The sequence below is a fragment of the Nuphar pumila genome, chromosome 7, assembly GCF_984573655.1.
Source record: "Nuphar pumila chromosome 7, dmNupPumi1.hap1.1, whole genome shotgun sequence".
NCBI lineage: Eukaryota > Viridiplantae > Streptophyta > Magnoliopsida > Nymphaeales > Nymphaeaceae > Nuphar > Nuphar pumila.
The window spans coordinates 35,293,520-35,306,634 of record NC_143255.1 but is presented as its reverse complement, the minus strand read 5'-3'; the positions used below and the strand labels follow the sequence as shown (position 1 = coordinate 35,306,634).

Below are 13,115 nucleotides of genomic sequence, written 5' to 3'. Positions count from 1 at the left end.
GTAATTTCTCCCAGCCCAAGTCGCATTTCATTAACAATTTTGATATTAAGCGACTGTCAAAAGTGTCTCTAAAACCATAGTTCACGGTTATCTTTCATCACTAAAACTGGTTTGCAGTGTTGCAACTCTGGTTCTGTGCTTGAAGTGTGGTGAAGCAGAAGTCGTAATCATCGGTTGGGCTGCAAGTCATCTTTATGAACTCAAGGCTTTCTCATGAGATTCAGCATGCACTAAGGATTGGAAGCGAAGGAGACAGAGGAAGAAGAGGAGGGCAGGCATTGTTGGCATGTCGAAAGAAGGAAAATTTACCTACTATTTTTTGTGCTAGCTAGCTGCTTGCATGTGATGTGAAAAGAAATGGATACAAGAGCTGTTCAAATAACCAAGTATAGTTATTGCTGCTATAACTCTAAAGGTAAGAACAGAAAAAACTCCTCCAATAACGTTTAGGTACCAATTAACCAAATTTTTCAACCGTACGCACATGAATATTTAAAATTAATGTCGGCTCGTCGAACTGCAAATTTGGCTCGTTTAGATTAACCAAGTCAAGCCTGCACATAGGGTACTGTTCTGCCCGGGTCGGCTTGGGTGAGGTTCTAGCCATTGGTTGGACTCTAATATGGGACGAGATTCCCTCATAGGCTGCCCTTCTAATAGAGGGAGGATCAGTGGAATGTGATTTGACACTTTAATAAGTTTGCTTGCTGCAACTGACCAGGCTGTGTGCCAAACATGGTTGGTGGTCATGTGAAGCAAGCACACTTAAAGTGCACAATCACATTGCACCGTATCTCAAATCATTCTAATATGGGCAAATGAGAGGGAGAATCAAGTGCATTGTGATTGCGTACTTTAATGCAGCCGCACACTTGATCTCAATTGCCTAAGAAGAAGAAGGCACCTATTTGTCTATGAAAGCCTCCCATACAAGGTTTACTCAACCTGCAATAGAACCAACCATGGCTGTTCTAGCTCCCAACGCCATGCTCCTACTCGTGGCTGCTTCCCTCTTCATTATGTTCGAGCCCACCGAGGAGATGAACATGCATTCTAAGGTACGTACTGCTAGTCTCTCTCTCTCTCTCAACTTTTTTTATCTAAAGACTGATAAATAAATTTATGGGATTACAAGGCGACTACAAAGCTGTTGATCTGCATGCTTCATTTCAAGAGGCTTGTAGATGAGATTGCATCTCTCCCGTTGCTAGCGTGAGCCCATCAATATGTCACCAAATTGCAAAACTATAGGAGTTTATGTGTATGATCCACTTTCAATCAAGAGGCATGATCCATCAAAAGTGATTTTCTTTTTCTAAATCTCATATTCTACAATCTGCAGTTCTGCAGATAGTGAGAAACAAAACCTCCATGTGGGTTCATGTTAAGATCTAATATCCAATAAGTCTAATTAGGTCCCAAATGTCATTGCAAAAGTAGAAAACATGTTCTTAATTAATTTTGGACAGTTGGTTTATGACAAGTTGGACCAAGACACAACAATCGAATGGACCGCATCTAGATCAACAAATCCCATGATTGGCTATCACATATACCATAAGGTAGAGTTGCAAATGGGCCATACCTAGGCTGAACTAATATTGGATCTGATTTTTTATAAGTGGGCTTAGTTTTGGATCTGGTAGAGCACATGGTAGAGTTCATGATATAGATGTAGTCTGAACCCCCTTTGACACTGGATCTGCAAAAAGCCGGTCAAATATATCGATTAATTTCTTATAAGACATACAAAAAAAAGGTTGGGTCAGGATTAGATATGATCCTGATTCAACTGAATTGTGAAATCACTTGCTTTTGAATCCAATCCATTTCTAATATAAATTTGGTTTTTTTTCGTAATCCCACGAATTCCCTTCAGTGGTGTTGGAATCGGATATAGAGATCCGACCCCTTTAAAATCCCCTCATCACGAAATGAAGGAACCTGTTGGCATCTTAATGTCAGTATTAAGTGATGAATGTGTCCCCCTATCCAAACCACATGGCTTCACGGAGACAAGGTAGCAATACGGCTACTTATCTGAACCACTAAGGGTAGAAGAGTAATTTTGATAAAGAAGGAGGAGTAACAACTAGGGGTTGGCAAAATCTGACACGACCCGCCAACCCGCCTCTTAGGCGGGTTTTGGAAAAAACGAACCCATTTAATAAACGGGTTGACCCGCCTAACCCGTTTATTAAACGGGTCGGGTTCGTGTTAGGGGTATGCCAACCCGCCAACCCGGCTGACCCGTTTAATAAACGGGTTAGGCGGGTGGGTCAACCCGTCAACCCGCCGACCCGACCCGCGAACCTAAGAACCCGTTTACCCGACACAACCCATTTATTAAATGGGTTGGCGGGTCGTGTCAGGTTACCCGTTTATTAAACGGGCCGGGTTCGTGTTTGCCACAGCCGATCTGTTTAATAAACGGGTCGGGTTCGGGTTGAAGTATGCTGACCCGCCAACCCATCGGGTCGACGTGCCAACCCGACACGATTGCCACCCCTAGGTGTAAGATTTTATTAAGCAGTGCAGTTCTGCAGATAGTGAGAAACACAACCTCCATGTGGGTTCAAGTTTAAATCCAACATCCTGTAAGTCTAATTTGGTCTTATGTGGTTGGATCATGTCTCAAATTTCATTGCAAACGTAGAAAACATGTTCTTAATTTTAGATAGTTGGTTTATTATGTTTGGATCCATCTCAGACCACATGGTAGAGTTCATGATATAGACGTAGTCTGACCCCCCTTTGACACTGGATCTGCAAAAAGTGGGTCAACTATATCGATTAATTTCTTATAAGATATACAAAAAAAAATGTTGGGTCAGGATTAGATATGATCCTGATTCAACTGAATTGTGAAATCACTTGCTTTTGGATCCAATCCATTTCTAATATAAAATTGGTTTTTTTCGTAATCCCACAAATTCCCTTCAGTGCTGCTGGAATCGGATAATGATCCGACCTCTTTAAAATCCCATCATCAGGAAATGAAGGAACCTGTTGGCATCTCAATGTCAGCATTGAGTGATGAATGTGTCCCTTTATCCAAACCACATAAGCCACATGGCATCACGGAGACAAGGTAGCAATACGGCTAAGGGTAAAAGAGTAATTTTGATAAAAGAGGAGTAACAACTGCTTACCGTTTAATTGCTATAGGAGTAAAATAATAATTTTAAATATGAGTTAGTGTTTGCATTTATTTGTGTGGCTCCCACCATACATTTCTCATAAACATAAACATGTTTGTTTTACACCTTATTTCCTATGAAAGAGAGTTTCTTTCATAGAAAATATCATGAAACAAACACTTCCAAAGGTAAATGAGAAAGGAATGGAGAAAAAGCTGAGGCCCACTTTTGTTTATCGAGGCTATGAACTGATATTGCAATTTCCACAAGACTATAGGCTATGACATACAAGGTAATGTCCTTTAGAATGATGGTGTAAGATCTTATTAAGGAGTGTAATATCCGAACCGAGACTGGTCAATAGGATGTGGATAGGTTCTAATATTGCCATGAAGACCTGAAACATGAGTAGTTTTTAACTAATGAAAATCTTATTTATTGGAAGGTTGGGTTTCCATGCTTTCATTTCAAACCAAAAGACCTTCAAGGTTGAGTCACAATGGATGAGAAGAAAATAATCAGTAAGAAGGACAGAACGACTAGTTTGTAAGTAAAGAAAAACAGAGGAAGATGACCAACGGGGGCTCCGTTTGTCTGGTAGGAGCAGCCGGTGCACGTCACCTTGTGTTGGGACTACCCAAGTTCGTAGGGGTCTGTCTAACCCCAGCTTGCTTTTAAAAAAAAACAGAGGAAGATCAGATTACTGGACCAGCCAAAGTCGTTTGAAGTAGGGATCCTCATCATCTTTCATGAATGCAATTGAGTAGAATTAACTAGGACATATTCCAGAAGATTATCGTGGTGCAGAAATGATCCTAGCCGTTAATGAATCAAATGAGGAAAAAGTAAGCCTAGAGAACTTTATAACAGCCTAATATATGGTATACTTCAAGAAGCAAGGTTAAACCCCTTGATCCCCATATGATATGATCCCGATTCAACTGAATTGTGAAATCACTTGCTTTTGGATCCAATCCATTTCTAATATAAAATTGGGTTTTTTGTAATCCCCACTAATTCCCTTCAGTGGTGCTGGAATCGGATAAAGATCCGACCCCGTTAAAATCCCATCATCAGGAAATGAAAGATCCTGTTGGCATCTCAATGTCAGCATTGAGTGATGAATGTGTCCCTTTATCCAAACCACATAAGCCACATGGTTTCACAGAAACAAAGTAGCAATAAGGCTACCTATATGAACCACCAAGGGTAAAAGAGTAATTTTGATAAAAGGAGGAGTAATAAGAAGAAAGGGAAGAGAGAATTCAAATATGAAACGTGGGTGGTTTTAGAGAAAGTGGTTTTGATGACGTGGAATAGTCCCATATTGATTGTGTTTGAGTTTGTTGTGGGTTTTATAAGCCACATGTAAACTCTTACATTTGTTCCTGAGAACAAGAGGTTGGGATTACTACCACACACACGCACGCGTGCACGCCTGCCGCACCACGCCGGGTTCGGGTTTGGGTATAAATTGGCCCTTTAGGGCCATATCCAATATCGACTCTTCGAAGTTCATTAACGGGTCACGTGTCCTTGGATTCCGTAACGGGTTCTTTCCAAGCCTTGTAACCGCTCGTGGGTTATAAAAGCGTGGTTAGGGCTGGGGTTATGACAGATCTGAGACGAACTAATCTCTAAAGAAGGGCTCTGCGATTTTCCATTTCTCTGTTGCTCTCTCTCTTTTTCCTGAGTTATCCCGAAAGGGGTTTTCTGCAACTTCGGTTCGTGGAGGTTGTTTTCGAAGGATGATCCATCGGAGTGCACCGGTCTGATCGTCGAGGTTATTGTATCCTGGGGGAAGGACGCCGGACTCTGTTTGCACTGTATGTGGGGGCGAATCTTCTCTAAGCGGAGTACTTTCATACGCCTTAGCCTTTTACATAGTATTAACATGCTTTCGTTGTTTTTATTGTGTTTTGTGCATCTGCTTGTTTATATGTTGTTATCTGGATTTGGGTGTTATGCGGAACCCGACATGCATGCTCTCTATTTCTGTTTCGATCCGCTAAACATCATGATTTGTATTCTGTTGCATATTATGATTAATATCATGTTTTATATCGTGATGTTGATTGTGAAACTGTGTGATCCGAAATATGATCCAACATTAACAACTGCTTACCGTTCAAATGCTATAAGGGTAAAATGATATTTTCAAATATGAGTTAGTGTTTGCATTTATTTGTGTGGCTCTTACCATACATTTCTCATGGACATGTTTGTTTTACACCTTATTTCCTATGAAAGAGAGTCTCTTTCATAGAAAAGATCATGAAACAAACGCCTTCAAAGGTAAATGAGAAAGGAAGTGAGAAAAAGCTGAGGCCCACTTTTGTTTATCGAGGACTTTTCTTGTTTATCGAGGCTAGGAACTGATATTGCAATTCCCACAAAGACCATATGCTATGACATACAAGGTAATGTCCTTTACAATGATGGTGTAAGATTTTATTAAGGAGTGCATTGTCCGAACTGAGACTGGTCAATAGGATATGGATCGGTTCTAGTCTTGCCATGAAGACCTGAAACATGAGAAGCTCTTTCCTAATGAAAATCATTGGAAGGTTGAGTTTCCATGCTTTCATTTTAAACCAAAAGGCCTTCAAGGAACTTAAGACAGTCACCCTGGATGAGAAGAAAATAGTTAGTAACAAGGACAGAAGGACTAGTTTGTAAGTAAAGAAAAACAGAGGAAGATGACCAATGGGGGCTCCGTTTGTCTGGTAGGAGAAGCCAGTGCACGTCACCTTGTGTTGGGATGTTGCAAGTTCAAATCCCAATGGTATCGTTGTATAACTGGTAGGGGTCTACCTAACCCCAACTTGGCTTTAAAAAAAAAAACAGAGGAAGATCAGAGTAATGGACCAGCCAAAGTCGTTTGAAGTAGGGATCCTCATCATCTTCGATGAGTGCCATTGAGTAGAATTAACTAAGACATATTTCAGTAGATAATAGTGGTGCAGAAATGATCCTAGCCTTTAATGAATCTAATGAGGAAGAAGTAAGCCTAGAAAACTTTATAACTACCTAATATATGGTATACTTCAAGCAGCAAGGTTAAACCCCTTGACCTTGTCCCTAATAAGGTGTTTGTCCTTGTAGACATGCTAGGTGGTGAAGTTGCTTTATTTTGACTGTGATAATTGCATCCAACCATGAAAATATTGGCTGGATGTGTTTGAGAGTTAATGACCATCAACGTAGATGATTTATTTTTTGTATTCTCAAACCATGTAGGAGAAAGTTCGGAGCGTAAAATGGATGAGTGGTGGTTCACTATACCTCCCTTTACATAATCAGATCATAGCATGGTCTTTTCCTGCATATTGGTTTGACCTAAAACATGATACCCCAAGCTGGGGTGTCTAAAACTTTCACAAGTATCTAACTCTTTCTCTTTAGTTTGCTAAAATGAAACTGGAGTAGCCTTGTTAGAAGTTGAGCTTAAAATTGTGAAATGAGTTTGTATGAATTTTTCGCATGTTACTGTTTCATATTTTATATCTGGATCAATCCTTATGATGAGTGTGTTATATCATACTAACTAATGATAGTCAATCAGAAGGTAATGACCATTCTTCAGCCTGATGTTATAGTTTGTCAAGATGATAGTGGAAACTTCTCGTCAATTCAAGCAGCAATTGGTGCCGCTCTACCAGACAATGCTTTGAGGCACACTATTTATATCAAAAGGGGATCATATATAGAGTATATCAATGTGCCTCGTAACAAGCCCAACATATTCCTTTTTGGTGACGGGATTGACCAATATCGTTTCCACCTTTAATATCTGTACAGTTTGTAAGTGTTTCATATTCCTAAATCCTGTTCTTTTTAGAGTTTTAATTACAACAATTGCCTATGGTGTCATTTTGGGTATAAATCTGAGAACTTGCCTTACATTTGTTAGACATAATTCTTTTAGTTTGATTTGTTTGAAATTCTAGTACTCTTTAAAAATTTGTCCATTTGGCATACATGTGCAACGGTATGTTTCATATTACATGCTTTAAATTAATTAAAAGCTACCACCATCTAGATCTTAGGCTATGTTTTAATTTTACTTGAAACCCTATTTTTGCTCTGGTTTATAACATGGATTCAGTTTGATCAATTCATTTTCACTCCATGCATGTCTTTTTTTTTTTCAATTATCAAGCCGAGGGAGAAGGCCCCTTCTGGTGGCCCCTAGCAATATTAGTGGTTAGTGCACGTGGTACACATCTCCATCAGTGGGTTTTTCCTTTCACGGTATGAAAGATATATCACGTGGCATTTGTTCAAAAAGATTACACAATACAATAACAAGATTTCTTTGACTGAACGTGCATTTTGGTAAGAGCTGCTTGACAATTGAGATATCCAGTCCCATATATTTATGGTCCTCAGCAATATAGCCTTCATCCAAGAAAACCATTGTCCACTTGTAGCATGATATTGTGAAAAACTTGATCATAAGTTCAAGAATGGAATTAAGTGCTTCATATTCTTGCAATAACACTTCATCGTTTCTTCTAAACACCCCTGCCCTTACAAACTGACCTTTGTTGTCTCTTCATACATAACTAATTGTACATCCCGCACATACAAAATGCATGTTTATTGATACAAGAAATCTATACTGAAAATAAAATATGCTAAAATATGCTTATATGTTTTCAGGTGTAGATGGAGGTGGATTCATGGCCCGAGACCTAACAATTGAGAACACTGCTGGACCACAAAAGGGTCAAGTTGTTGCATTGAGAATCAGTGCTGACAAAACAATCGTCTATAGGTCCAAGCTTTCAGGTTATCAAGATACCTTGTAGGCACAAGACTATAGACAATTCTATCGAGATTGTGTCCTTTATGGAACAATTGACTTCATTTTTGGAGATGCCAGTGTTATTTTTCAAAATTGTTTTATACATCCAAGAAGACCCTTAATAGGTCAAGGAATCATGATCACAGCTAAAGGCAGAGATAATATTAGAAAGAACACTAGAATAGTTCTTCAAAACTATACAGTAACACCAGCTGCTGATCTCATTCCAGTTTCTAATAAATTTCAGGTTTTCCTAGGCCGACCTTGATAGAAGTATGTTGTTACTGTAGTAATTGAATCTTGGATGGACAGCTTTATTCAACAAGCTGGTTGGGCTATATGGGACCAAATCACCAACCATAAAACGGCATTCTATGGAGAATTCTCAAATAGATGGCTGGGTTTTAATACAAAGAATAGAGCAAAGTTGTCACATCCCAACATTTCTATGCAAAAGGCTATGAAATATACTGCCAATGAATTTATAGATGGTAAAAGTTAGATCGTTCCAACAGGTGTTCCCATAAATCTAGGATTGTGAATTTATATTTATCTTGTTTATGGATGTTATGAACATATATTTTCTTAATCTACATAGCTTTTTTGTGCTTTTTCTTCTTTTTTTTCTTTCACTTTTGATACGGTTAACTTATGTCTTTATATATTAAACAAAGTTTTCTTGTGCAAGTGACAAGAGTAACTAACATAAAACCAGCGAAATAGAATGCTGTTTTTTTTTTTTTTGTTCTCAGCATCGAATCAGCAGCTACCCGAACTGAATGTCTGACCTCATGATAGAAAATCTGTCTCATTCATATTTGTCCTAATCTCTTGACGTCTTGCCTCTGAATCCAGCATTCTATCTTTCATCTGCTCAGCTATGATTCTGGAAATAGCAAAGGAAGAACAGTCGAAAAAACCCTGTACACATTTGTTCTGTATGTGAGTTTGTGTGTAGAGCCTGAGTTAAGTGCCTTTCTGTTGGTTGAAAGCAAACTTTCATTTGCTGTCAGGAAACCCCATTCAAATCAGACATCCATCATCTTCTACCAAATCCTCGGGTCTCGACAAGCAAACAGGGGAATGGCTGCCCTGTTACCAGCTTCACTGTATCAATAGTTGTCTGTATCTCTCATACTTGGACTGGTACACATACAGTATGAGGCTGAAAACAGTTGCACACAAGAACTGTATTGTGGAGGGAAGCTACATCACAAAGTGTAACTCAGATCGTGAAAACATAGTTCCGCATATCCCTACCAACTGTTGTGATCTGCCTTTTTTAGTTAGTTTCTTTTTGCTGTTCTGTTTCTCAACGTTTTCTTATCGCTTCATGGCAGGGTCATTGCTTGTCACCTTGCTCTATACTTGTTCTTAATTCTTCACATCTGCTAATAATATTGTTCGATACTCCAAAAAACAAGAATGACATACATATGCACATTTTAGGAATTATCGTGAAGTTAACTTCAGACTAATTGAACATTTCAATAAGCAATAATCAAACTTTATAATCCCTAGTTCATAGTTAAATGTCTAATCGGTTTTTTTTTTACAATTTTTTTTATTTTGTGGGGTTCTTAGCTGGGTATGGTAAGTAAGCCCAACCAATAACGATCAAGCTCGTGTTTCCAAATGAACCGAACATGAACGAGTTTGGGTCGATCGGAGCCATGAGTTGCTCGGTTACGCTTACCAACCCTACCTTTCGATCTCCAGTACATGTTGTCTATAATAATAAGATTTGACGTAGGCCAAGATTTCATTGCACTGATTAGGCAAGGTGTAGAAAATGGTAACGTTAAGGATAGTGCTTGGTTGGAACATGAGAATCACTGTGTTGCCTGTTTGGTAAATTGCATGAACGTTTTGCTTATTAGTATCCTCTCTCTCTCTCTCTCTGCCTTTGCAGTTATAGCAAAAACCATATTTGGAAACTTTCTTTATGGCAATTTACTCGACACGCCCTCTCCCTTGTGTATATCAGTTACTTCGCCTTATTTTTCCATCACACGCACAGGTAGCATCAACAACACAAAATTGTCGTCTCGTCAACATGCCAGCGATGTCTGCCCTCATCGTCTTCCTCATCTCTCTTTTGTTGTTCCAATACTGGGTGCATGTTGATGGCAAGCAAGGGATAGAGTTCATACGGAAAACTTGCAAGCGAGCGGGAGATTACGAGTTTTGCTTGACGACACTTCAAGCTGAGAAGCCTAGCTACACTGCAGACCTCGTTGGTCTAGTGAACATCTCCGTCGGCCTATCACTCAGGAATGCTACTTCAACAATATCATACATCAACCAATTGCTCAAGAAGGAAACCGATCAGACCACGTTAACCTGCCTCAGAGAATGCGAACATCTGTACTCGTTGGATGTTGACTCGACCATCCTCCAAGCCCTCAATCTTTTGAAGGAGAAGCGACTCACGAAAGAACTGAGGATGTATGTGGGGGATCTTCTTGACACTGCTGACACATGCGAGCAGTGTTACAAGGAATTGAATATATCATCATCCACCATGACCAAGCAAGATGATGATTATTATAGGCTTGGAAGTGTTGGTCTTGGCATCTTGGCCCTCATAATAGGGGTACCCTCATAATAGGTTACAGAAGTGATTGGTATCCCTCTTGTTCTTGAATAAGATTTTGCCATTGTCATCCCGACCTTTGTGCTTTTCCTCATGTTGCAGCCAGGGATAAAGTAGGGCAGCCATGGTAATAATAATATATAATCGATTGTCGGTTACATTCAATCCTTACCACACACCTCACTTCAGAACCCTGCAATTATTTGGGAGTAGCGGAAACACCCACCTCTATAGAGTGAGATGTCTAGTGGTGATGGGCTACAATATTGTTATACACAACATGATAACTGCGCTCAGTTACCTTTCGATTCAATGGTTGGTTCCTTGGGATGTAACATCAGACATATTGGTATAAAAAGCACAGGCATTAAGATTTAGGTAGATTAATTATTTTGTTACAAAAATCAGAAAGGGAAAACATAATAACTGTATAGAGGTGAGACACTCTTGTTCTTTGTTTGGTTATTTAAGTTACAATCTTCCCTTTGAAGGTTCCTCATCACCTGTAAGATTTATTTATTTATTTTTAAAAGAAAAGTTCATTGAATCATCAACTATAGCACAGTCATAAGGGACGAGGTATCAACATGAAGCCAAAAAACAAGATACTTAACAAGAACAGAAACGAATTTCATGCTTAGGAACATCCAATCCTTGGCAGACCAATCCAATCTAAATCAGAATCAAGCCATTTAATTCTAAACCTGTGCCTAAGCTCCCATTGGATTGTTCTTGCCATTGAATGTCCAGTTGTTTCTCTCTTGCCAAATACCTCCAAGCAATCAACAAAACCAATACACTATAAGGATGATGGTCAATAGTGGTGACTTTTCTTGCCACTATAGCCCTATTTATCATCCCTATGGGTCTATAATAGCGACAAATTATATGTCTCCATTAATGTGTGACCCAACACCGGCGATAACTTTTTTTTATAATTAGGAAAACCAATTGACAATTAAGTCTCCATTATAATTATAACAGTAAAAATTATGTTGTTGTTATAGGTTGTAATGGAGACATAGGGTTCGGCTGATAACGAAACAAGAATGACATTGTTATAGGCCTTAAACCCGTAAAAATAAATTTTTTATATTAGTTTTAGATTTTTTATATTATATTAAACAAAATAGCATCCATTCGAATATAAACATTTAAATATACACTTCAAACATCCTCAAACATATATCCATTCAAATATAAAATACACTTGAAACATCAATTCAAATATAAACAAACACTTCTCTAACCTTTAAAAACATTCATCCTCTCTTACCTCCTTAAACATACATATCTCGAACATACATCCATTCAAACATAAGCTTATACTTTAAATATCAATTCAAATATAAACATATACTAGTGTTTATACATCTTAAAAGATACATTCAAGTATAAACATACACTATAAAAAATAAACACACTTTAAAAAGCTAACATACATCCTCCCCCACCCCCTCCCATATATTCTCTCCAAACCTACAATAAACATACTTCAAAAAATAAACATATATCTTCTCCAACCCCCTCCCCTATATTCTCAAAAAACCTGCAATAAACACACTTTAAAACACAAACATGCATCATCTTTAACCCCTCCCCTACATCTTCTCTAAACCTACAACAATGCACTTCAAGAATGAGCAGAATATGATAATTCAAAGAAAATTATAAAAAGAAATAGTTATGATAATGTCAATGATGATGATAGTAGTATAAAAATTCAGTCTGTTAACATACAAATATTTTAATCAGATTATGATTAAAGGCTCAATAATGCTTTTGCCTTTTTTCTATACTTTCATGGGAATCTTAAAATGAATAAAGATAACATTGACAAAATATCTTTTCACATCTAAGAAGATATTAACTTTAATTCAACAAATATATATAGATATATATCAGATTATATATGTATGTATATATATATAATTAGTATGATAAAAATGAATAGAGGCCAAACAAAAACATAATATATAAACAAACATGTTTTTTTATAACATATATAACATGACACCAAAATCTAGGACATGTTCATCCAAAAAATAAGAGAAATCAAGGATGTAGGGTTCTATATGGAAGAATCTATGAAGGCATGCATCTGGTCTGTGAGCATTCTAGTTTCTTCACTCTCTAGGTCTAGTTGTTGAAGGAGTCACTTCCATTTTTCTCTCTCTTGTTCTCAATCTTCTTGGTTCATCCTTTGTTCTTCTTTTAATTGTTAGATTTGAGAAGAAAGTTCTGAAATATGAGTTTTGCTTTTGGATTAACAAATGTACCCATCCCTCTCACATGTCTAGACTACTCCCCGAGGACCTTGGAAAAGATGCCTCACTACAACATCAATAGGACTCCTTGTGAAGAACATATTTCATCACTTTCAATCTCCATAAAGTGCAACCTATTCTGCACGACATTAATATTTGGTTAACAATAACTAATTATAATATACAAAATTGAATGAATGAATATAGCTTCTGCTTCACTGCTATAACTTGCGAGTTACTTATAAAAGTATCTTCTGCTTCGTTATAGATGAATATCATGTGATCTAAATGAGTGTGTGTCT

The 13,115-nt window shown here is 37.9% G+C and overlaps 2 protein-coding genes across 2 annotated transcripts; both read left to right on the top strand.

The window, feature by feature from the left end:
* Positions 1–6,711: 6,711 nt before the first annotated feature.
* Positions 6,712–7,954, top strand: LOC149831894 (putative pectinesterase 56). Its single transcript, XM_090013099.1, has 2 exons — positions 6,712–6,895; positions 7,806–7,954. The coding sequence occupies exons 1-2, from the start codon at positions 6,712–6,714 to the stop codon at positions 7,952–7,954; spliced, it is 333 nt and encodes a 110-aa protein (XP_089869225.1).
* A 2,061-nt stretch (positions 7,955–10,015) lies between these two features.
* Positions 10,016–10,558, top strand: LOC149831893 (putative invertase inhibitor). Its single transcript, XM_090013098.1, has one exon. It carries the CDS (start codon positions 10,016–10,018, stop codon positions 10,556–10,558), a length of 543 nt encoding a protein of 180 aa, XP_089869224.1.
* The last annotated feature ends 2,557 nt before the right edge of the window (positions 10,559–13,115 follow it).

What these genes read in the sequence shown, in the direction of transcription:
- LOC149831894 (XM_090013099.1), top strand. Translation starts at nt 6,712, where the DNA reads ATGACCATTCTTCAGCCTGATGTTATAGTTTGTCAAGATGATAGTGGA. An exon ending in GCCCAACATATTCCTTTTTG is followed by an intron (nt 6,896 to 7,805) that starts GTGACGGGATTG and finishes ATATGTTTTCAG; the next exon opens with GTGTAGATGGAGGTGGATTC.
- LOC149831893 (XM_090013098.1), top strand. Translation starts at nt 10,016, where the DNA reads ATGTCTGCCCTCATCGTCTTCCTCATCTCTCTTTTGTTGTTCCAATAC.